General features: G+C 36.0%; 1 protein-coding gene across 3 annotated transcripts in view; it reads right to left on the bottom strand.

The window, feature by feature from the left end:
• Positions 1-27,088, bottom strand: part of TAB2 (TGF-beta activated kinase 1 (MAP3K7) binding protein 2) — a 79,704-nt gene that overhangs the window by 12,999 nt on the left and 39,617 nt on the right. For all 3 annotated transcript variants that reach the window (XM_081251039.1, XM_081251038.1, XM_081251037.1), the window contains 4 exons: positions 25,117-25,307; positions 16,060-17,560; positions 576-736; positions 267-360 (listed from right to left, as the gene is read on the bottom strand). In XM_081251039.1, the coding sequence (XP_081107165.1) occupies positions 267-360; positions 576-736; positions 16,060-17,560; positions 25,117-25,218 (1,858 nt within the window). In that variant the 5' untranslated portion in view covers positions 25,219-25,307. The remainder of the gene's footprint in view (positions 1-266; positions 361-575; positions 737-16,059; positions 17,561-25,116; positions 25,308-27,088) is intronic.

Here is a 27,088-nt window from a genome sequence, read left to right as displayed (position 1 = left end):
AATACAGCCAGACATACTAATCACTGTCTTCCCTTAACACATGACTAAAGGGGATTTGAAGCTTATACAATGGATCAAATTACTCCTCAACCAAATACGTAACTTTGGGGGGGAGTGGAGAGTGAGCGAAAACAAAAATCCAAGTAGCACTATATGGCTCCAAGGTCAAATCTGAAACAGTAAGATTACAATGGATAAGTCTGGTTTTAGCCATGGGAAAAGAGTCGGTAAAAATGAATTTCAGCTGAGTATGCATTGAACTTTACCTCGGGCTTGAAAAAGATCAATTTCTTTGGTTAAGCAGTCAATGTCAATCTGGAGTTGTCTATTACAACTTCTCAATTGCTGCATTTCTTCGAGCTGAAAAATAATTCCATGTGAGAAGGATCTACATTGAACTCTTGTGTTATTAGCTAAGAAAGAGTGAAGTTTTGCAGGGGGAGGTAAGGACAGAGAAAGAAGTATGAATTAAGAGCATTTCTAGAAAACAAGATCAAGGTTTTATACTTATGACAGATTGCCTAGTCTCATGTTCAAGCATAGCAGTCACAACAGTTAGAGAAAGAAAGACTTACTGAAGGTATTTGGGATATGGAATTTGATCTTTTCAGACGCCTTCGAGTTAGATTATTTTCCATTTCATTGACCTCAGATTTTAGTTTATCCAGCTTTTTCTTCTGAATCTCAAGTTCTCTTTGAAGTCGTTCCATTCTGGCCTTCTGATGTACCAAAAGAGCTGCAATACAGATTAGTAAATATGAGGACCCACTCAGTTTAGTCAATTAACCTTTAAACAGCCTCGGGGAAACAAAACAAATGACTACTTCTGTGACAAACAAGAGGCTGCCAAGAATCCCAAAGATAACAATAACACAAAGTATTGTGAGTGAAACTAAAATTTCAAAATTTTTTACTTGAAAATTATTTTAATTATTTAAGCATACAAATGTCACTCATTTTTTTTGGGGGGGGAGGTTTTAGTATGGCCAATGACAGCATTTTTGCCTATAGCCGCTCAAAAGGTCTACTAGAGTCAATTAACCTACTTACTATTTAATTCAAATTTGACCCCTTGAAAGGATAAGCCCCTCTCCTCCAAAGTGTCTGACATGTTTGGACTATACATAAGGTATCCTAATATAGACATGTTATAGATATTTTAGACGGGAACATGAGTTAGGTTAAATCCACTTTGATGTATACAACAAATAAAACTGATTTCAATTCACATGAATGTTAACATTAAATTCCTCAAACTGAAAATTAAAAACAATACCATTCAGATGAATCAAACACATTTTCTTATATTGCAATTACGTTTTGTGAAAATATTTTCCTAAGATTTCCTAAGGAAAGAAAATAAGCAATCAATCTTGTCGCATGAATGATGAATTGCTTGGGAAACCTTATTAAACCATAAAAATTGGTATATGTTCTTGCCATCTCTGGACAATGTGAGCTTCACTTCTTAGGACACTGGACTGGTAGTGAAGATACCTGAATAGACTTCTATTAAAAGGCAGCTTGGGACGATTCTACCATGAGAAAACAGGCAGATGTGGGAAAATACAATAAATAACTTCTAAAAATGAAAAAGTCAAGTTGATTAAACAGATTAGATTAATGCTAAATAGTCATCATCAATCAAACTTAAATTTCCATGAATCTAAAAAATAAGGAAAAGGCTATAAACATTCAGGCCATTCAATCCGGTAGTGTATTCTAGAATCAGAATTAGGGTGTGAGGTGCGGGAGGCTAGTTAGGCTCAAGTACTTTAAAATTAACTTTAAACAATACATAATTTTTCCCAACAAAAATGTGACACTAATATAATCCACAGGTATTTCCTCTGTAATTCTTCTTTCTTACTTCTTGGAAGAAAAGAATATTAGGGCATTATGTTTCAAGTTTTAAAAACCATGACTGATTCTTGCTACCCTCTCTCCCATTTTAATATATATTCTAAGAACACAGGGCAGTGTTTTTGGAGGTACACATGTTCCTGGTAGAAAACTCACCGTGTCTTTGTACATCCATACCTACCCCAAGCTTGTTTTGTCAGGCTTTTATTAATTTGGTTTATTTTATTTGAATTGCAGACTTTTATCCCTCTATTTCCAAAATATAAGAATTCTGCATTAGGGTTTATTTTATTCTCTTAAAAAAGATGAGGAGTGGGCTGTTAATTTTTGAGTGGGATAATAAGAGGAGAAAGACGGAGGCACGAAGCGGGAATGAAGGGCAAGGCAGAGGAGAACCAGGAGTACATAATACACTTGCCTTCATTTCTAAACCCTGACCACCTACCAACACGTCTCAAGTGGCATTAGACATTTGTTCAAATTAATGATTACTTAAAAGCAGTATTTCTTAAAAGTAATGGAGATTTTCTCCCTAAAAGTTTTTTCCTAAATATGTTAAAAAAAACACTTAAAAATACATTTATTTATCTATTTATTTATTTTTGGCTGCGCTGAGTCTTTGTTGCTGCACACAGGCTTTCTCTAGTTGCGGCGAGCGGGGGCTACTCTTCTAAAATACATTTACTTAGTGGTTCTAACGATATGTGATAATTTATATTTGTGCTGAATTAGAAAATAAGATACACATTTGTTATATTGTTTAATATTATATATGGAGAGGGGATAAGAACAGATTTTCTAAGAAACTGAAACCCAACCTATATCACACGCTGAGTGGTCAAAATTCATACCACGAGGGCAAGGAGAGAACCTCAAAGTAAGGAGTTATAACAACGAAATACGAAGAATCAATTGTATTAGAGAGGACTTCCATTTAAAGATGACTGAGCGTTGCATTTACATGATCTTCTGCCTCTTGAAACCCCATGAAAATGACAGAGGAATAAAACTGATAGAATCCAACAATGATAAAAAATAGGAAGAAGGCAATAAATGGACGAGAAATTTCAACAAGTTTCTGGAGAATGAAAGTAGATGAAGTGGCATAGGCTTATGAAGGAGAAAGCTACAGTCTCATAGACAAGTACTGTACTGCAAAGAGGCAGCTAACTTGCCTGCAGAAACCTAAAGAGGCTCCAAACTTTGGAGAATGAAGGTAACAACAGAAGGCAGAAGTGAGGGGTGGGCCAGAAAAGGGGGTTAATTGGATATCTCTTTATGGAACAGCTCATCTCTCCCCATCCTGTGGAAGGGCAGGTAGCTGTATGCTTATTCTTAAGGCTCCTTCAAACACACATTTCTCAAGCTGGTTCCCATACACAAAGAATGCTAGGTGGTGATAGTGGAGTGTTCTCTTGCAGCAGAAGGCTCTTCACTTATTCCTCACAAAGCAAAGTCTGCCAAGTGACAAGTCTCACTTTCTTACACAGGGCTTTTAGCCCTCATAGTCCTTTATTCTTAAATATGAAGCAATAGCCAAGGATCACCACACATTTGAGGAACATCTGACATGTGAAAGACCCAGATAAAGAGAAAGACTAAACCCACACTAAGTAAATATAATTGAGTAGGGAGATGAGAGAACTCAGCTTCTAATGAACATCATTAAGAGAGTTCAGACAATGAGCATCCATAAAACAGCAATCTGCTATGAAAAAGGAATCGGAGAACTAGCTCTTAGAAATTAAAAACATTACTGCTGAAATGAACATTTCATACATGGACTGAAAGAAAATTTAAGGAAATCTCAACTACAAAACAGAAGGACAAGGAGGTGGGATATACTGAGAATATGACAATGAGAAATAAATAGAAAATTGGTCCAGGACGTTAAATAGCTGATTTAAATAAGTTCTGGAAAGAGGCAATAAGAAACTGGAAATCAGGAGATTTCCTGGTCTGAAGGGAGATGCTAGCCTTCAAACTGAAGGGGTCCAATGAATGTAGAAAAATGGACGATTAAAAAAAAAAAAAGACCTATACCTAGATACATTACTGTGGTCTATACAGAGTAGTTATACATAGAATATATGTGTGTGTGTATATATATATATATACACACACAAGTATGTATACCTTGATAAAATTAAAATAATATCCAATTATATACAAGTAGTTAAACCATAATAAGGCACAGGTAAAGACTATGCTGCAGCTTCATTTGTAATATTTGCATTGTAATAATATTTTAATTATTCAGCCAAATCACATTAATTTTCTCTATTCTGGAACCCTAAATTATTTAAATAGTAATGGAACTGAAATTACTTTTTGTACTAGTTCAAAGGGCATTAAGTAAATTACTATCATGAGTGAAGTGTGAAGGAAGGAAACAAAGGGAATAAACTACGTCAAGAGCTTACATATTATTACTTTGTATTTATAAATCATTTCACACTAAAGGGGAATCTTTTTTTGTTAGATGAGTTCATTTCATTTTTCACTTGGAAAAATTCAGCATTTTAGATTTTTCATGATAAAGTACATTTCTCAATTAAATTGCAATCTCCTTGAGGGTAAACATTTTTGTATCATCTTGTATCTACTTTTAACCTTGAAAATTGTAGGCACTTGATAAATACCTATTAAATCTAAAATAACAACAATAATTTGACTTTAATGGATAGTAAAATGAAATAGAAATGTCCAGGAAATACTGTTAAAACAAAAATTGGACATTTATTTTAAAGTCTCCTTGAATGTGTACTTCTAATATGTTTTACTTAGCAAAATTTTAATAATTTTAAAATATGGCAAGACTTTTTTAGGTTGTTGACACTGCAGAAAGATGGCTCTTTTATATGCTAGTTCTACTAAGGAAATAAGGGTTATATTTAACATTTCAATCATACAACGATTTCTTTAGTTTTCCAAACTTGACTATCTACCTTGTCCTTTTAAATAGACAGAAAAGGAGGAGGAATAACAGGTAGAGAAAAAATACTCAGTACGTTTTAAATCTTTCAGTCAAAATTAAATTTTAATGGATAAAGGTAACTTAGGCATGCAACGCCCCCTGGTGGTTGTTAAAATAACTGACAATTAGTTACTTAAAATACATACTAAGGCTCTTAAAACTGCTTCTATAGGCATACTAGATAGTTCACACAGTAATCTCCGAAAACGTAGTCTTTACCGAACTTTGGCCAGCTTTCAATAAACAATGGAGACAATTAGTTACTCAACTTTATTTGTAAATAGAAAAACTCACCTTAAGTTTCACACAGTGTTAGCTTTACTAATTTTAGGCATTCTATAAGTATAAATGACATCTAATTTCTCCAGAAGTTAAAAAAAAATAAGAGAATTGAATGGGCATATTAAAAAAAAGATGCCTTTGCCATTGGAAAACGTACCAGGCATTTATGGATACAAAGATTTTAGGCTTATTTAAAAAAAAAGAGAGAGAGTGAAGGAGATAAACTTTATCACTGGAAACATAAGACACTTATTTCTAGTGTCTTTAAAATTTTTGCCTGTCAGGGCAATTTTAAATGCCCAAGTGTGGTGCCATGTGGCCTAAGTCATTGTACCTAAAAAGGCACAATGTCACCTTCTACAATAAATCAAGATTTTTCTGGACTGTAACTGCTGACAGCAGGGATATTTAGATGTTTTATATACCACTATATAATTACAATCACTTATTTGGTGATTGAGTCACAAGATTCAGAGATGGCAATTACTCTTTAAAATAAAGCATGCTGATGTTTTAATCTATTTTGCCACTTTTAAGGACAGCTTGAAATCAGATCTTGCAACAGTGTTGCAACTGGGCCTGTAATCTGGGCAACACACATTTTACAACAAAACCATAAAAATAATGCTTAACCTCTGTAATTATTTTCAAGAAATTTAAATTATTTATATATTAGTATTAATAATAGATGAGTATGGGACCCCTGCTAGACAACTTTGTTGTCATTTATTTGCATATAATTAAGATGCTGCATGTACTCTTACAGCATTATGATACAGATACTGTCTAAAAGCTTTGTTTTAGAACTGGGGCCTACAGACACCTAAAGAGTCTCAAAGAAATACAACTGGATGAACCATAATAGGAACTGGGAATGTTTATAGCTTAGAAAGGTTTATACTTTAAAAGGGGATATGGTAGTTATTTCCAAGTTTTTGAAGGGATGCCACATGAAAGAGAAATAAGGCCAGTTCAACATGATTTCAAGGAGTATCACTGTAACTAAAGAGAAGATACACACGAGATTTCTGTTCTTTTCTCTCAAAATCTTGGAGTGGAGAAGGGCTTTCTAAACATAAACAGAAGCCAGAGGAAAAAAAGATTAAAAAGTTAGAATGTATAAAAATAAAAAAATTTATAAAACAACAAAAAAATTTATTGACCAAGTTAAAAGTAACAACATATTAGAAAAAACAGACTAGGCACAAAACAAGCAAGTTCACAAAATAAGAAATACAAATGGTTTAAAAATTAATACATGAAAAGATGCTCAACCTCACTCATATTCAAAGATGCAAATTTAAAAACACCAAAACAATGTATTTTTACCTATCAGACAGACAAAGATGTATTTTTTTCAATCACCTACATAGTGATGGGTGGGAGAAAGAAAGAGGAAAAGGACATTCTTATAAATATTACTAAAAATGTTCCCCATTTATAAATATGGGCATATAAACTGGTAGAATCTCTTTAGAGAGAGTCTCAAAATTAAAATTGGCAACATGTACTGAGGCAGTCATCAGTGTCCTTCACCAAATATTTCTGCCTCTCTGCTTTCCAGGTATGTGGTAGAACTGTGCCTCTCCATTCTCTCTGAATTAGGGGTGGCTATGTGGACTTGTTTTTTCTAAAGAGTAACAAGTGTCGGAGCAGAAGCTTAAGGAATCAGAGCCGATTTGCTGTGTGTCCTTTGTCTTGCCTGAACAATCACGGAAGCACGGAGATGGAGCTTCCCTTAACCTGGGTACCTAAGTGAGGATGATGTAGAAGAGCCCACCAGCTAATCTATTTGGCAAGTGAACTAGAAATAAACCTTTGTTGTTTAAAGACACAGTTTCTTACAGCAGCATAACCAAGCCTAAATGATACATCTATCAAGATTAAAAATACACATATCCTTTGACACAGCAGTTTTCCACTCCTGGGAATCTCTTCTGCCAACATACTTGGGTGTGGGCAAAATTTGTATGCACAAATTTTTTACTGCAGCAGTTTGTAAAAACAAGACCCTAAGATCTGTCAAAAAAGGACTGATTAGAGATCATGGTACAAAATACTATGCAGTCATTTTTAAAAGAAGCAGATCTGCAATGCCTGACATGGAATACTCTCAAAGAGATGAAAACAAAAACACTGATAAAGACAGAGAGTAAAATACTATGTTTCATTTGTATAAAAAAAGGTATAAATATATATATGCTTCATATACAATTTCAATTTCTAGAAGAACACAAAATGAACTGTTTGTGACCAGCTACTGGTTGTCTCCGGGGAGGGGAACTTTCCATCATAAACCCTTTTTGGTCTGTTTGCATTTTTTAAAAAAATCAAGTATATTTAGAAAAATATTTTGGTGTAATCCCTATAGAATCCTAGCTGACTTCTTTGCCGAAGGTGACCAGCTGATTCTAAATTATATATGGAATAGCAGGAGACCTCAAAGAGCCAACCTAAAAAAAGAACAAAGTAGAACTTACCTGCCCCAATTTCAAAACTTACTACAAAGTAACAATAATCAGTGTAGTAATGGCATAAGGATAGACATACAGATAATAAAAAAACCCTGAAAGTCCAGAAATAAACCCATGTGTTTACGGTCAACTCATTTTCTACAAAGGTCCCAAGACCATTCAATGGGAAAAGAAGAGTCTTTTCAACAAATGGTGCTGGACTGCTATGTTTAAAATAGAGAACCAACAAGGACCTACTGTACAGCACAGGGAACTCTGTTCAATATTCTGTAACAGCCTAAACGGGAAAAGAATTTGAAAAAGAGTAGATACAAGTATACCTATAGCTGAGTCACTTCGCTGTGCACCTGAAACTAACACAACATTGTTAATCAATTCTACTCCAGTATAAAAAGAAAAAGAAAAGGCCACCTATGGTACAGGAGAGCACTTTGCAGCAACAACACAACAGCCCAAACGGTGATGGGACATCTGGACTGCCACATGCACAAGGATGAAACTGGACCCTTATCTCATACCATTACACAGAAATGAACTCAAAATAGATGAAAGACCAAAATTTAAGCTCTAAAACAATAAAACTCTCAGGAGAAAACACAGGGGTAAATCCTGATGACCCTGGATTCGGCAAATGATTCTTAGATATGACACAGCAAAAATATAAATAATGAAAGGAAAAAGATAACTTGGACTTCAGCAAAAGTAAAAACTTGTGCTTCAAGGACACTATCAAAGTGACAGGATAACTCACAGAATGGGAGAAAACAGTTGCAAATCATATAAGGGACTTATATCTAGAATATACAGAGAACTCATACAACTCAGTAATGAAAACAAATAACCCAATTAAAGAATAGGCAAAGGAAATAAACAGGCATTTCTCCAAAGAAAATATACGAATGGCCAGTAAGTACATGAAATGATCCTCGACATCATGAGCCATCAGAGAAATGTAAATCAAAACCACAATGAGACACCACTTTACAGCCACTAGGATGGCAAGAATCAAAGAAAAAAGCAACTGTGGTGAAGGACGTGGAGAAATCAAAACCCTCGCACATTGTTGGTGGGAATGCAAAATGGTGCAGCCACTGTGGAAAACAGTTCATTCCTCAAATGGCTAAACACAGAGCTACCACAGGACCCAACAATTCTACTCTTAGGTGTATACCTACACATATGTGTATACATATGTCCACACAAAAACTTGTACACAGATGTTCACAGCAGCATTATTCACAATAGGCAAAAACTGGAAACAACCTAAATGTCCATTAACTGATGAATGAATAAACCAAATGTAGTATATCTATACAATGGCATAATGGGCCATAAAAAGGAATGAAGTCCTAACACATGTTACAAGGTGGATGAGCTTTTAGAACATTATGCTAAGTGAAAAAAGCTAGTCACAAAAGACTGCATATTATGTAGTTCCTCTTATATGAAGTGTCCAGAATATGTAAGTCTACAGCGACAGAAGGTAGATTAGTGACTACTCAGGGCTGAGGGTGGAGGTGATGGGATAGGAGCTTCTTTCTGAAGTGATGCAAATGTTCTAATATTGGTTGTGGTGATGGTTACGCACATGTGACTATACTAAAAATCACTGACTTGTACACTGTAAATGACTGATGAACTTTATCTCAATAAATGTGAAAATAATGACTAAGACTGTTTTAAAGTAAATTAAAAGAATGAAATATTCATACATGCTAAAATAAAATGATCTTAAGATATGTTAAGCAAAAAATGTATATAATATATCCCCAAAGAGTATGCTTATGTTATATATACTGTAGAGTATGTATAGATTATATAATGCCACATATATGTATTTATGTATACCCATATACATATATTACATTCCCATTTTAAAAAAGTGTGTGAGACAGAGAGAGAGAGAGAGAGAGAGAGAGAGAGAAATTATAAAGGGAAGGAGGATCAAGAACTGCTAATGGAGATTACCTCTGATAATTAAACGGTGGGATGGCTGGGGGAAGGGACAGGTCAGGGGTCAAAAGGAGACATTTTTATTGTATCTTCCCTTTTTTGGGTTAAATTTCGTTTACCATATGGATATGTTATTTTCATTAATACTTGTAAAAAATTCAGTTTAACATAGGAAATAACTTGCTAGTAGGCAGAACTCTTCAGAAATGGAATGTGCTGCCTTAGGAGGCAATTTGTCCCTCAGAAAGCACGCAGTACACAATGGGTTTATGCTTGACAGGGGTCCTGCAGGACCAACTGCTGGATGGTTAACTGGACTGGATAACGTTTGTTGCAGAGTTCTAGATGAAACAAGTCTCTTCCAGCCTTGAGATTTATTCCAAATTAAAAAGGTAGGTAGTCTTAAGACCAGGAAGAACCTATGAGAAGTAGGCCAGATTCAAAAGGGAAAAAATTCTTTAAGTGGTTTGAAGTCAAGCTTAATTACTGAGTTAATTTAATGTGGTGACCTCAATGTCAACATAGTGAGTCAACGTTCGAAAAAAGGCATTTCCAATCAGCAGGTGAATCAAAGCGCAAATTTTAAAATTTAAATTAATTTCTAGTTCCTTTTGAAAAGAATATCTAGCCCCCTCAATTTCTGTCATGATTAGCATTTTTATTAAATCTCATTAAATAGAAAGGTGTTGTGATTTGGAGGGAAGTACTGCTGATAAAAATGACAAGGAATGAGAAAGTCCAAGAAGCTAATTTTGTCTCATACATTTTCTTATTTGTATTTCTATTTTAGGTTTAAAGTCATAGCTGCAGTTTGACAATGTAATGGGACCATAAATGTAACTGGAAAAAAAAGTATTAAAGTATCATTAAAAATGCTTATTACTTTAGCTAGATTAATGCCATAGGTGCTTTCTGTAGCGATAATGGAGAAGAAGAAATCATTTTTGGCAGCAATGTTAGTTTGCTAAGAGCCTCTGGCAACTGTAACAAAACACAGACCACAGGCCACTGCCCCCAACCCCCAACCATGAAAACTGGTTTGAATGAGTGGAGCATTTGTTCTCCACACCTACAGAAGTTTCCAGTGTTACAAAAAGCATACTTTTATGAACGGGGGGAGGACACCAGAAAGTCTCAGAAGACAGTGAATGATTAAGGACTAAAGTATAATTTACTTCCTTTATAGGGGGTGATGGTGATAGACTTGGTGCTGAGATGAGCAGGGTCACGAAAGAAGTTCCATTAACTGTCCTCTTTTTCCATTCTATAGCAGAGGGCATGTGAAACAATAGATCTTTAAAAAACAAATTCTCATTTTTGAAATTTTTATTGTAGTATATTTATATTTCTAATGTTAAATGATAAATAAATGAAAAATAATGTGTTTTGTTTACCACATTTATTTAGGCATGTTCTCGCCGCAATTTGAGAAAAATATTTTCCAATGATTCTAGTACTTGGCTTAACTTGCTTTTCTACTCTGAAACAGTATGATTCAGGAGCTTTAGAAAGATCAATTTCACTGCAGGAGGCAGGGATATTTCTTTTCTCTTTATTACCCACACCACACAAATTAGAGTTCAGAAAAGATCCTTACTTAAAGATCAGTACTATTCGGGTCACCTCATTTAGTGCTGTGTAAACTGTGAAGCATTACACATGTATAAGTTAACATCGCGAGAGATGCATTTTGCTGGAAAGAACAGTCCTTTGATTTGACTAGAACCAAGTCAATGAAACACTAGATCAAGATTTTGACACTGGATGATACAGAAATCTTGGTCAACACCAGTTCCACACTAAACAGAAGGAAATGAGTTAAGAGGTTGCAGAAGAGCACCCACCCCAGTACAGTGTGCACATGCAGATAACACAAGGGTACACAGCCATACGAATGTCAGAAAATTCCTTACGTATGTAGGTATGCTTAAAGAAAGTGATCACGGTTGTTATAGCTGTCTGGAGGGTTGTTCAGTAAAGAGAAATAATTTGAGTGGCCCATTCTGGGGAAACCTGGTTTTTTTGGGTAGGCTTTGAGCTCTCAAAACAGAGCCCTTATTCATTAGCAAAGTTTTTTCTACCTTCAGGTGTCTTTATAAGGTCTTCTGGGACTTCCCTGGCGGTCCAGTGGTTAAGACCCTGCTTCCATGGCAGGGGGCGCGGGTTCGATCCCTGGTCGGGAAACTAAGATCCCGCATGCCACGCAGCGTGGCCAAAAATAAAAGAAAAAAATAAAAAGGTGCTTCCTACATCTACCAAGGGTATTACTTTATTGTTTCAAGTTCTTTCAAATTATATCTATATATTATCTATATTGTGATTTCTTTTGTGATAGCTGCCTGTTTTTATTTATTTTTATTGAGTGATCATCTAGCTCCATGCTTCTCAAACTGAGGCGAACACAGCCCCGACAGTGGTGCACCAGGGGTTATATGAAGGTACCAGATAAACCTGAAACATCTTTCCAGAGGGTTTGTTTTGAAAATCTGGACAGACAGTGCCGTGGGCTCTGTTAACTGCCTACTCGAGAGTCCTGATGCCACTACTTGTCCCTTGGCTGGTATTTAACCTATCCGTCCCTAAGTATTTTAAGCTGAAAACAGGACTACTACTAGTGCCTATTTTATAGTTGGTTGTGAGAAATAAATGGGCTTTCAGAACAATGCCTAGCACATTATAAGTTTTCAGCAGGTATTAGCTGTTATATACCTTAATATTAGATTATTCATTTCCCTGTTGAGCAAATATAAGCAATGATGGAGAGACAGGAAATGCTGGGGGGTGGATTCAGATAGGGAGATCAGGGAGAGTCTCATTGAAAAGGTAGACTTCTGAGTAAAGACTTGAAGGGAGTGAGGGAGTTAACTGTGGAGTCAGGGAGAAGAGAACTTCAGACAGAGGGGATAGCAAGGACAGAGGCCCTAAGGTATGCCTTCTATGTTCAAAGAATAGTAGCATGAAGGCCAGCTGGGCTGGAACAGAGTGAGGGAGGCGGTAAGTAAAAGGAAAAGAGACGGGGGAGAGGCAGTGGATCGCTGAATGAACTAGGTAGTGATCATGTGCAGAGGAGTCATATGATTTGACTTTGGTTTTTAAAACTGTATCCCAGTAGATGCTGAGTTAAAACAAGACCATAAGTAGGCAAGGGTGAAAGCAGGTAGGCTACTGCAATAATTCTTCTAAGAGACAACAGTAGCTCAGGCCAGAGTGGTGACAATGAACGGGGCTGGTAAGAAAAACGAATTCTTGATATACTTTGAAGGTTAGAGTTGACAGGATTTATCGTCAGATTAGATGTGAAACGTGAAAGAAGGAAGGAGTCAGTGGTATTTCTGAAGTTTCTGGCCTGATTAAGCCGCCACTGATGGAGATAGGAAGAGTAAGTTCGGGGCAACGTCCGGAGTTGTTTCAGACATAGTAGACTTGGGATGCCTAGTGAACATTCAAATGGACATGTTAAGTAGGCAGTTAATCAAACTGCTTGAAATTCAGGAAATAAGTCCAGGTTAGAGCTACAAATTTGGGAGCTGTTAGCATAGAATAATATTTAAAGTTATAAGGCTGACTGAGATCATCTAGGGAATGGTAAGGACAGAAAAAGGACTGAACCTTGAGGCTTTGATCTCACTTCTTTGAACAAAGAAGTGGAAGAACAAAGAGGTGAAAGGTCAGAGAGATGAGGGAGAACCACCAAAGAATAAAAGGAGGGGTGGAATCCTAGTGTACTATCCTATAGTAAGCCAAATGAACAAAATGTTTCACAGAGAAGAAGGTGCTTGACGGCGGCAAACGCTACTGATACAGATCAAGGAAGACAAGGGCTGAAAGACCACTGGGTTTAGTAATGATGCCGTCACTGATGACCTTGACAGGAGCAGTTGTGGCTGACTGCAGTGGGAAAAATCCTGACTAGAGAAGACTCAAGAGAGAATGGGAGAGAAGTTGAAGTTAGCACATTTAAGCAACACTTTATTTTCACACTCCAGTTAGTGTACGAATATCTCACATCTACTTTAAGCAAAAATTCCCCTTATCAAGTTATCTTCATAACATAAATTACTCTCTGGGGGTGGTGGTGGGAGGAGGAGAGACACAGATGAGGGAGATTAAGAGGTATAAACTTTCAGTTATGAAATTTTGAGTCACAAGCATAAAATGTACAGCATGGGGAATATAGTCAATAATTACATAATATTTTTGTATGGTGACAGATGACAACGAATCATCGTGATCACTTTGAAATGTATAGAAATACTGAGTCACTATGATGTGTACCAGGAACTAATACAGTGTTGTAGGTCAATTATACTTCAAAAACAAATAAAGAGACATCAGATTTGTGGCTATCAGAGGTGGGCGGGGGGCGGAATTAGATGAAAGCAGTCAAAGGTACAAATTTCTAGTTATAAGATAAATAAATACTAGGGATGTAATGCACAACACAGTAAAGATAATTAACACTGTTGTACGTTGTAAATGAAAGCTGTTAGGCATAAATCCTAAGAGGGACTTCCCTGGTGTTCCAGTGGTTAAGAATCCGCCTTACAATGCAGGGGATGCGGGTTCGATCTCTGGTCGGGGAACTAGGATCCCACATGCCACGGGGCCACTAAGCCCACATGCAGCAACTACAGAGTCCACGCACTCTGGAGACTGCGCACCACAACTACTGAGCCCACCCGCTATAACTGCTGAGCCTGTGCGGTCTGGAGCCCGCCCGCCACAACTAGAGAGAAGCCTGCACGCCGCAACAAAGAGCCCATGTGCCACAAAGAAAGATCTTGCATGCCGCAACTAAGACACGATGCAGCCAAAAAAATAAATATTAAAAAAAAGGAATAAATCCTAAGAGTTCTCAGTCAGAAGGAAAAAATATTTTTTAAATCTATTTCTTTAATATTGTATCTATATGAGATGATGGATGTTCAGTAAACCTACTGTGGTAATCATTTCATGATGTACATATGTAAATCAAATCATTATGTTGTACACCTTAAGCTTATACAATGCTATATGTCAATTGTATATCAATAAAACTGGAAGAAAAAAATTACTCTCCATTTAAGAATCAGTAACTATCCAAACATAGGAAATCTATTATTTTGATGGAAGGAGAGTAGAAGAAAGGACTTTGAGGGAAGAACAGGAATTAAGTATCAGTGGAAAAAAATACTGTTATATTAAAAATAATTTACTGCCAAAACTAAACAAAAATGGTTCCAGTTTAGTCACAGATATATGGAAAATAAAGTCTCAGCACAATTTCTAGTGAAATCAGAATCACCCATGGAGCTTTAAAACACACACGAGCACCCATGCACATGTGCACCCAGGCTTCACCATTAAGAAGCTCTAACTGAGCAAGTGTGGACTGAATCTGGGTGTTTTTATGTTTTGAAAGCTTCGTAGGTGATTAAAGAATTTGAAAGCACCACAGCCTAGCTTGTGTTGTGAATCACTAGAATATAATTGTTTAAAACATAAAATAAACCAAAACAATCAGGCTCCTCTAAGAAACTCAGCAGTAAAATCACTACTTTTAGAATTTCTAAAAAGGACAAGTGGTACTAGTAGTAGTAGGAGGCTACATGCTGCATGGGGTGATGATGTAGTATTTTCCAATCTATAATACTTAGAACAATTCATTGGCGATATAAGGATGATTGAGATACATCCTTACTCTAAAGGACTCCAGCTAATTTACAAAACCTGCGTCAATAGTCAAGACAAACATCCTCTCCTTTTTTATCTGAATGAATTTAACAGTTTCCTACGGAAGATTAAATAACTTAAGGGGTCAGATAAAATGTGATATGATAGAAATTATCTCTAATTGAATTAATATAGATATAATTTAGTATTATGCCAATATTAACTAGTCTATTCCAGAAAAGGACAATCAAGTGAGATAGATTTAAAACTAATGTCCTCATTCACAATTCCAAACAAAAAGAAAGGTTGCACTAACTGATGTTTAAGGGAGACTGAAAGAAATAAGTATCGGGAACAGGACTCAAATTTCTCTTTGAGTTATTCAAGAATTCACAGCAATTTAAACTTTGTTATAAAATAAGACAAATAATGTTGTATTAGAAAAATGAAGAACAGAGAATTCTTCTGGTCAAAGAAGGCAGATTTACTATATTAGTTCACTAATCTCTTATTAAAATGTGTTTTTATGAATTTTTATTTGAAGAAAATTTAAGGGAAAATCTGCATCACTACAGGTGACAGTTACTGAAAAGAAAGTTTTATAAATGTTAAGAAAACAAACAAATCAAGAGTTGATTACTCTGAAGATCTGATAAGGCTATCATTCAAGCTTCAAGTTATAAGATAAAACTGATATTTAAAATTTATATGAATACTCTCAAAGGTTCTTAAGGTAGTATTACTTCAGGCAACATTTAAAAGATAAAATGATAGTGATATCCACTTCTGCAGTGAAATCAACTGTACACCAATTAAGTCCAGAATGGAAAATGATCCCATTGCCAGTATTATTATTACCTTGTGTGTAGGCAGCATCATCAGATCCCATACTCAACTTCCGTGCTTCACTTATTCTATCCACATGTGCTAAAGCAGGGTCCGTGAGGTGCTGAATATTCTCTGTTTCTACATAATGATCAGGATGGTTCAGAAGATTTGTAAGTTCAAAGGTAGGGGACACCACCCCTGGTGAAACTGCAGGGGGTTTATTGGGAGAAACTGTAATTTTGAAAGTATATTTTGTATTGGGTTGAGTGACCACCACTCGAGGAGAAGTTGCAGAGTTATTGCCTATTGCTCGGCTTTTGGGAGGGTGGTGATGAATAAAGGCAGGCCCCATGCTCACTTGCCCGGACATATTCCTGGAGGCAGCAGATGCTCCAGAGTTTGTGGATATGAAGAGGGTGGGCTGATTCCGCATGACCTGCTCATCTCCTGTGGTGGCATTAGCTGAAATATAGACCTTAGGTTGACTACGGGACATCACCTCATCGGTATTTGGGGGACTGGCAGCTATGTAAACAGTGGGCTGATTTCTGTTTAAGGTCTGGCTGTTGACCGAAGAGGAACTGCTGGAGGTTCGAGGTCCAGAAGAACGCAGTTTTGAAGAACTGCTTCTTTGCGGGGGTTCAAGTTTGATTTCAATCTGGTTTTTCCGAGGTCCTGTTGAAATATTCTGAATGTTATATTGGCTATGGGCAGAAGACTGTGAGCTACCAGACGAATGAATTGTTGGTGGTTGTGGAGTAGTAGGTGAACTGATGGGCATGTAGACATGAGAGGTCTGGTGGCCTTGCTGATTTGGCTGCTGGGCTGAGGTATGTGGCAGAGGATTAGATGCAGGATATGTAGTCCAGGGACCAGGTTGTGAAGGTTGATAAACTTGTTGAGGGTTCATGGGATTAAACTGAGATACCCAGCCAGAATGCTGTTGTGTCTGTCGAGTTGTACCACTAGGAGTTGTAATGTAGGGCCTAATATAGATAGAATTTCCCTGTGGACTGTTAAGTACAGGTGGAGGTACACCATGTATGTGCAAAGATGTAGGAGTATTACGACCAGTCTGGATATTTGGGGCTAAAGTTACCATAATGGGATTAAATCTTGGAGTTTGTTGAGAAAGGTTAGATGTTCCTTTGCTGCCTAAGTGAAATCCAAGATGTGGTGCTGAATTTGAAGCACCAGATGTACTGGACATTCCAAAAACATTAAAGCCTTGAGGAACTTGAGCTGGTGCTGTCTGTGGCTCCTGCTGAAATAGTTCATTATTGGACTGACCACCTTGAAGCTGTCCATCACTAATACTGTGCGTTAGAGTCCTACTTCCATTCATTCTATTTCCTTCTCTTCCATGGTGGTAAACATTCTGTGACTGCAAGTCCAAGTTGAGAGAAGTCATGTGATTGCGTAGACCAGAAATTCCAGAATCATCCGAAAAATTCAAGTCTCCTTCACCGTAAAGATACCTTGTACTCTCCTGAGAGAGAACTGCACAGCAGGCATCCAGGTTATTATTATTCTATAAGACAAAATAAAAACAGCTTGTGTTGACAACCAGAAGCCAATGCATATACTCTCATCACTACTAAAATATCACACGATTAACAAGAGATTAGTTAATACAATTATAACAGATACACTTGAGCTCTTTTACCTGAGAAGAACTAGTATTTATGCAAATAGTTGAATTAAAAATCCTCACTACTAATGTAAGGGAAAAGTTCTCTAACTAGCAATAGCTAAAAGTGAACCAAGTCATTATTCTGTTTTAGGAGTTATTTTATAGTAAAATGGATTCATGCAAATATAGTAAAATTACAACTTAATTAAAAATGCAGTTTGAATTTTGAACAAAATATAAGCATTCAACTTAAGCATATAATACTGTATAATATTTTGCATATTCATGTGCTATGTAATTCTTTTAAACCAATGACCTTTTAAAAACTATTATTTGTGGTATTTAAATTAAAAAGTTCTAAAATTCATAACAAAGGCATTATAATTCCTTATGTGCTTCCTCTTGTGTTAAAAACAAACAAACCACATACATATACATATGTAATGTGAGATCAAGGTAGCCTCCAGAGTAACTGAGTTCATATATTTGCCTTTAGATAGCATCATATAATTCTACTCCAGAGAAATGAAAAACAAAACCAAAAAAATTAGACTGTTTCTAAAGAATTCTCAAAAGAAACTAACCACTAATAAATAATCCATAAAAATATTTACTGAACACCTACGATACGTACATCATTCTGTTTGAGACTGTGGAAGACTCAAATGATGTACAAAACCAGACTTTTCCCTAGAAGAGCTTGCAACTCAATTAGGGAGACAAACCATGGATTTACGAAAAGGTAACATTATTAAAACATGAATATATGTCAAATAATAAGTGGTATTGAAGTTCAACAGAGAGTTAATACCGTAGGCTACTGTAGAAAGGACTGTGTTAATGAGGGAGGTATAATCTCATGGGTTTCACAGTATATGTAGGACTTGGATAGGAAAAGAGGCATTCCTGGTGAAGGGAATGGCATGCCTAAAGACAGACATAAATGTGATAGTAAGGAAAAGTATGTTCTAAACAAGGTGACTGGAGCAGATCTGGCTGGGGTTAAAGGTTTGTATTGGAAATTTTGTGGAACAAATTGTTAGAAAAGCAGATTGCGGTTAAATAATTGGGGCTTGTTAAAAATGAGTTATACTAGAGTTTGGGCTTTAATACAGGCAATGGGGAGAGCCACTGAACATTCATTAACAAGAAGTGAAGACACAAAGGGTGTTTGGGGAAGATAAAGAACTCCACTGATACTTAAGATGAAGAGGAAAGGAAAACTTTTTGACAAGATCGGTTAGAAGATATGAAATAATGACTGATGGTGGAAACAAATTATGAAAGACTACAAATAAACAGTCAACACAATTTGGCTATAAGGGAGAAAGAGAATTCAAAGACAACCGGAAGACAAGAGCCTGACAGAAAGGGGACAGTTTTAGACGTAAAGAGGATGAATATAGCCAAGTTAAAATGTCTACAGGTGGTTTGACATGAGATAAAAACTTATTAGAGAAAATGGAACTAAAAGGCATCTCGAAGTCTTGTTAAGAAATGGCAGTCCAGGGCTTCCCTGGTGGCGCAGTGGTTGAGAGTCCGCCTGCCGATGCAGGGGACACGGGTTCGTGCCCCTATCCTGGAAGATCCCACATGCCGCGCAGCGGCTGGGCCCGCGAGCCATGGCCGCGGAGCCTGTGTGTCCGGAGCCTGTGCTCCGCAACGGGAGAGGCCACAGCAGTGAGAGGCCCGCATACAGCAAAAAAAAAAAAAAAAAAAAGAAATGGCAGGCCAGAGTTTGACCAGGTAATACGAAAGAAAAGATTAGTGAGCAACATTTGACTTTTTTTCTTCCCCAAATGAACACTTCAAATCTCTCATGCTATAAAAATCCTTTTATCCTACACATAACTCTGAATTGATATATACTAGTTTTTCAAAGAAAATTTAAAAATTCATCACAATCTTTATCAATTGATTACTCCTTACCATAGTGAGACCTTATCTTTTGCCAAACCTAATTGGTGCTTTTTGCTTCAAGCTAAGTTTATTGATATTCTTAGTAAATTCTTCTCCCTCCTAAGCCAAAGCTCACAAAGACCTCTTCTTCTCATCTCCTTTCTGACATTCCCAAATTAAAATGTATATTCCCTACTAAATCCAATTCCACACTTCCTTTTTAAAAGCTGACACTCCTATTTAAAAAGTCTTCTTCTCTAATTCTCTTGAGCTCTCAAAAATCCTTTCAATTCTTTATAATCTCTCATTATTTAATATGTCCTAGTCCCAGCTGTGCCATAACTCACGTGCCCTTAGGTTTTTTTACTCTCTACAGACATTAGTTTCTTATCAGCAAAACATAAAAGAACTTACAGGGATTTTACAAGGCTACAATAGGATAAAAGGAAACGTACTTTTTATTAAACATTTCATTTTAGAAAATTTTAAACATGTATGAAAATAGAGAGTAAATATGACAAACTCCTATATTCATCATCCATCTTTAAAAATATCAATATATGGCAAATCTTTCTTCATCCAATGTGTATGCCCCAGCTGCTCCCTTCATCAAGCTAGATCAAGCCTGACATTATTTCATTTCCATCTCTAAATACTTCAATATGTATCTTAAAACATAACCACAATGCCATTATCATACCCTAAAATAATCAACACTTAAGATCGCATAATATCCAAATAGTGTTAAAGTCCCTTGATCGTCTCATAAATATCTTCTTAGTTAGTTTAAATCAGGATCTAAGCAAGGTCCACATATTTCATTTGGTTGATATGCCTCTTAGATTTCTTATAATAATAATTAATCCTCCCCTCTTTCTCAAATTTTCTAAGCCATTTGTTTTTTGAAAAATGATCATTTGTCCAGCAGATTTCCCATCTGGATCAGCTGAATGCACCCTGTGGTATCAATATTTTCTGTATTTCACTGTGAACTAGAAGGTACAACTAGAGGTGTGCGCAGGTTCATATACAAATTGTTAGCAAGACCCTGTATGGGCTTTATTTCATAGTGTATCACACAGGAGGCACAATAATATATCTGCCTGTCTTTTTGTGATCTTAAGGCTGATTGGTAGGTTCTGATGTTGTCACAGCTTGATCCAGCTAATGATTTTTTTTTTTTTTTTTTTTGCGGTACGCAGGCCTCTCACTGTTGTGGCCTCTCCCGTTGTGGAGCACAGGCTCCAGACGCACAGGCTCAGCGGCCATGGCTCACGGGCCCAGCTGCTCCACGGCATGTGGGATCTTCCCGGACCGGGGCACGAACCCATGTCCCCTGTGTCGGCAGGCTGACTCTCAACCACTGCGCCACCAGGGAAGCTCCAGCTAATGATTTTTATCAGCCAATGATAATCACCGTTTAGAAACTTTATCTCATTAGGGGTTGCAAAATGGCGCTATTGGTGATATTCCAAATATAAGATTCCTTTATCATGTATTAGCTGCAATTCTTCCTCATAGAACTTGATCTCTTTAACTATTTACTTACTCTTTGCACAGAAGAGGCAGGATAAATAAGTTCTCTTTACTGGTTTTTAGAATAATGAATTGGTGCCCTAGCAACTTCCAAAGGTGACACTTATTTTCAGTATTATTATAAACTCCTGTATCTTTAACATTTTGATATGTGTCAACTGACTGTGGTCATTATATCCTATCTTCAGCCTAGTGGGAATGACTCCAAATTGGCTCCTGTGTACATATGACATGAGCTCATTAGTCTTTCATAGCTTCCTTGCTTTCTAATATGACAAGATGTCTAAGATCATCTTGTACACTTCTTATCCCAGACCTGGGACCAGCTGTTTCCCAAAGAAGCGCTGGCTACTTTTAGTGGGAAACTGTATAGAACTCCCTTGAAGTGTATCAAAAGAGATGGGATGAGTTTTTAAAAGGTTGAAAAATCACTGCTTTTTTGTATATATACAAATCTGCATTCTTTTCAAAACCACAAAAGAGTCTGAATCATTATTTTCAGTTCATCTTTCATTTTTCCCCAAGCTTCTTGCACAGAGACATTACAGACAATATCAAAGTATACACTATAATCATCCTTCTCAAACTCTGATTCATTCACTCTTTCAACCAGTATCTACTGAGCATCCCAGTAGGATGTAGAAAGGAATATAATCGCTGCTCTTAAGGATCTCACAGTCCAGTGGAGGAGATTAATGTGTACGCAAATAAATATAATGTACAATGGCAGGTGTTTTAATAAAAATATGAATAAGGATTATGGGTGGAGGGTACCTGAGAAGGCTTCAATTAAGGATATGGTAAGTAACACATTACTTTGAAAAGAAATAGCAATTTTAAACTTACAGATTTAATCGTCATATTAAAAGAATTAAAAACTAGTGAAAATTTCAGTTAAAAAAATTAGTGTCAACTATGCAATATTTTTACACTATTCTAAGTTATGATTTAATTACCAAATTTTAAAGATATGAATTACATCCACTGATAACATAGCTATCTTAGAGAATCCACAGCACAAAGAAATGATGTGAGTAGTTCCAAAAAGAGGGGGCTGAACAGTAAACAAAGTCAGGAAGAGAACAGAGGATAGATATTTCTGTTCTCCTCCTAAGAACATGTATACAAAGTGGTAGTGTGACATGATCCTTTAGCTACTAATTTTCAATATTCTATATACTTTTTTTTTCATCTAGAAAAGTTCTGAACCAGTATATTATAGGGAGAATCTCTCCAGAGAAAAGACAGCCTACCCAACTGAGAAAGGGAGAGCAGCTCCCAAAAGAAAGGCTGTCACCAAATAAGAGGTGTTTATACTACATTTAGAGGTAGCTTATTTGCTGTTACAGTTTAAAAGCAACTCTAAATTTGGGAAAACTTACACCTTAGTTGTATCCCCAGAGGAGTCCTCCCCATTCCTTGCTTGTCACATTTTTGTTATATCAGCTAAAAGGGACATTATTCAAATGATTAGCAACTCACTTTAAAGAGAGTTGGGTGTTGGGAAGCATGTCATATGGAGGTTTGTTTTTGTAAAACCAGATTAACACAGTGAAGGTTGATACAACTGGGTACCCAAAAGAAATTCTAAATCATCTATTTTCTATTTTTTGGTAAAGTCGAAAACATGTTTACTTATTTTATTTTTTAAAAAACTAGGTAATTCATTTTAAAAAACTAGGTAATTCATTTACAAAGATCAAAACAATATTAAAAGATACACGCTGAGAAGTCTCACTCCCATATGGCCTGTTCCTCCTTACCCACCATGGGTAACCATCTTTTATTAACTTTGTTTTTAATCCTTCTAGTATTTCCTTATGCAAACAGGGGCAAACATACATACATGTGAATATTTATTTATAGATGTATTTACATACATCTATATATACTGCTCTATATTTTTTTTAACTTAATATATCCTGAAGATCATACTGTAAGAGTTTGTCTCTCCTCCCTCTCTCCCCTCCCCCTCCATGTTCTGGACAGTTCTTTCAGTAGCAAATCTTATACAATCTTACTGAAGAACCTATAGTATTTTTGTATTTTTCAATGACTCACTGAACATTCTCAGTATCGTCTTATTAGAAAATGCTATTTGAAAAATTAGGAAGAGGTACCTGAGTTCTAGGGGAAGATACCTTCCCCTCACTATCTCTGCTTCTTCCCATACTCTCTTTAGCTTCTGACTCCATTTTTATTACCCTTTTTTCCTCTTTCATTTCACTGCACATCCGATATCAATACGGACTACTGATTCATTCACCAAATATTCATTATGGGCCTTCCACTATTATTACTGTTATTCGTATTGGTTGTTAACATTTATTGAGCACTCATTATGAATCAGGTATCCTACTAGTTGCTTTCCTGCATTATCACATTTAACTCTCTGTGAACTTTCTTTATTCCCATTGTACCCCTGAGGAAAATGAGGGTCGGAGAGGTTAATTCAATTGCTGCTAATAACTGTCAAATCTTGAACTCAAGTCTCTTTATCAGCAAAATATATACTATTTGTTATTATTTAAATTTATTTCCCCCTACCTTTAAACTGAGGTATGATTGATAAATAAAAACTGTATATATTGTGGTTGTACATGATGTTTTTTAAAGGTATACAATGTGATGATTTAATATACATATACATTGTACAATGGTTACTACAATTAACACATCCACCACTTCACATAGTCAACTCTTCTTTCCTTCCTTCCTCCATCCCTCCCCCCACCCTGGCTTCTTTCTTTCTTTCTTTCTTTTTTGGTGGTAAGCATACTTAAGATCTGTTCTTCTAGCAAATTTCAAATATACAGTACAGTATTATTAACTCAAAACATACGCTCTTAAACAGTATACCACAGAAAGAGCCAGACATGTTTGGAGAATTCCAATCAGTTGAGGATGATTATAGCATAGGGTGTGGGGGAGGAAGGACTGGGTAAGAGATCATGCCGCAGAAGAAGGCAGGATTTTAGATCACAGACCTAGTATGTCCTAGTCAAGATATATAAACTTTACTCTGAAGGGTATAGGGAACAACCATGAGGTTTTTAAACAGGTAGATATATGATAAAATCTGCATTTAAAAAGACATTTTTAGCAGAAGTGAGGAGGATAGATAGGAGAGACCAAAGCTGGGTTAGACTAAAGGTGGGTAGACCAATTAAATGTACAGATAAAAAGATGATAGGGTGTGAACAAAATGTAGTCACTTGCTATCAGATATTAGCCTTTAAAGTTTCATATAATTTCAAACTTTAAAAATCATTCATCAAGAATAAATATGTCTGAAACCAAATCACTTTTTTATATCTCCATTTTTACAAGCTGAAAAATAGTTCTTGATAGAAAGATTTCCAGTTTAATCAAATGAGAAGGTACACTATCACTAAATATTTAGAATTACAGATTTCTAAAATTGTACATACTAAGAAAAATGTAAAAATTTATTAGATAGTGGTATTAATTGGAAAACTTACAGATTAAATTAAAAGATATAAAAAGAAACATTTTTCTTCTTTAGAATTGGGACTTCAGGCATTGTCTAGTCAAATTTCCTCATTTTACAGATAAGAAAACTAAAGTACAAAAGAAGGCATATTACTTGTCAAATATGTTTAGGGTGCCCATTTAGGATTAGATCCCAAGTTTCCTGATTCCTCCTTATTGAATGATTTTCTCACTTTCATATGAAGACCTGGAATTTTTAAAAGTTCTGGCAAAATGGGGAAAGGGGGGAGTGAAGCAAGCTCATAGTAAGTGTGGACCATGTATCAGTGCTTTATATTGAGATCTCATTTAATCCTCACATCTACTTTACAAGGTAGGTATTATCCATATGACAGATGGGGTACAGAGAGCCTAATAACTTGCTAAAGGCCACATGACTATCAGACACCAAAGCTCATCTCTCCATCATAGTACACTAATGCCAAAGAAGATAAAAGAGTTTTCTTTCAGTGTTTAAAAAAATACCAAGTTTGTATTAATAAATTCAGAAATCATTGAACACTGACCTGTAACATGCACCTGGATACAACAACTTCAGGTACTTCAGGGAATTTTTGTCGCAGGTCATGTAAAACCTGAAAATCAATTTGGTGGCTTCCTTGGGCCATTCGTATATTGCCTGATCAGGACTATTTGTACAGTAGGCAATTCTAGGCCTTAGTGGAAACAGTACTCATCTCTTCTGTCCAAGCATTTTCTGTGAAAGAAAGAAAAAAAACTTTAATGAGAACTGTTATAGAATGAATATTGTTGTGGATTCAAAATTTCAATACAAAAGGGTATGTGCTTTAGTACCTAACATTTAATATAAACTATAAAAATATTATTTAGTCCTATAATGCTTCCCATATAGTTATACTGTGTTTTCAGTTTATAACTACTGGTGGCAAACTTTAAAATGTTCTAATTCCTATGTATTTGTATGCTTTATAATGGCTGTGCCAAAAGGCATTCAAATAAGAAACTGTCACGGTTGTTTTAAAAGGGAAAACTGAGTAACTTTACTGATTTTTTTCTTAATGATCAGAGGACAGCCTAAGGTAAGTAATCTTGTTTATTCTCCTTAAAATTTTTAAAGTTTGGATCCTGAAAAAGTTTGGTCCTACAAATAGCTTTGCCTGCTTTGTCTAAAACTGATCTGTAAATCAAAACATTTGATATTTTGCCTTAATTTTCAGATATACTTAATCTTTAAATGTGTAATCAATTCATTCTCAGGGGCTTAGCAGCATTTGATTCCCTCTGTTTCTATAAAATCAATATTTTAAAAATACTAATGCTTGGGCCCCAACCCCAGAGGTTCTGACTTAATTGGCTGGGAGCAGCATGAGCGTGTGGATATTTAAAAGCTCCCCAAGTGATTCTAACGTATGGCCCAAGTTGAGAATTACCTAACTTACTTATATTCCTAATGTAAACCGTGTTTAATCTTGAAAGCCTCTTTGGGATATAAATAGTATAAAGTATATTAAACCTAAATAACATATTAAAATATTTAAAATCATTCCATTTGCATAATAATTAAAATACATTTCATTTTAGTATAAATTTGACAATAAGAATCTCTTTAAAACAAATTTCTTATCTGTAGTATTTCTCTTTTCCATAAGCTTAAATACAAGTCTGTAAACTCTATGAATATAGGAATTAGGTCTCTTTTGTCCATTATTACACACCTAGAGCTCTGTAGACAGTTTTCAGCATAACAGTAGATAGTAAAACACTCTTGAGTAAAGTTAGTTATGATAGGACTCCCGAATCCTCAACACAATAAAAGCTCATTGAGATATCATGTTTGGTAAAGACTCTCAAGCTTTTTATTATCATTTGGTTAATTTTTCCTTAATTCTTTTGTCTGTGTGACTTCAGCTTAGTTACATCTCACAGGTAAAAGCACTGCCAAACCAAGTTATCTGCATTACACATTTCTCAAATGTATTTCTAAAACACACACACACACACACACACAATTTTTAGCACTCAATGTAGTGTTTCTAGAAATGGGTTGCAGGAGAAAAGAAAAGTACTGGAAATTAGTAAAGATATTTTAACATAACAATAAGGGGCGATAAACAGGCTGCAGTACTGCTCATCTTGAGAAAGTCTCCTTGACTTCACTCCAGCTACCAGCTCATTTATCTGCCCATTCCCTCTTTTGGGCTAAACTCCTTGAAAGGGTGGTTTATACTTTGTCTTCATTTCCTTCCTCTTATCACTTTTAAATCTACCCCAGTCAGGTTTTCATAGTTTTTCTCCACTGAAACTACACTTATCAAAGCTGTCCTGGATCTTCAGGTTGTCAAACTTCACAGTCACTCCTCAGGCCTCATCTCACCAGACCTCTCTGTAGCTTATGAACTAGCCAACCACTCCCTCATTCTTTAAACAATTTCTTCACTTGGCTTCTGAGATCTATACTCTTCTGGATTTCCTCCTACCCACTAGCAGCTCCTTCTCAGTTTTCTTTGTCAGATCCTC

Source organism: Mesoplodon bidens, assembly GCF_964165515.1.
Source record: "Mesoplodon bidens genome assembly, chromosome: 12".
Lineage (NCBI taxonomy): Eukaryota > Metazoa > Chordata > Mammalia > Artiodactyla > Ziphiidae > Mesoplodon > Mesoplodon bidens.
Note: the sequence above shows the minus strand (reverse complement) of the source record. Positions and strands in the feature narration are given on the sequence as shown.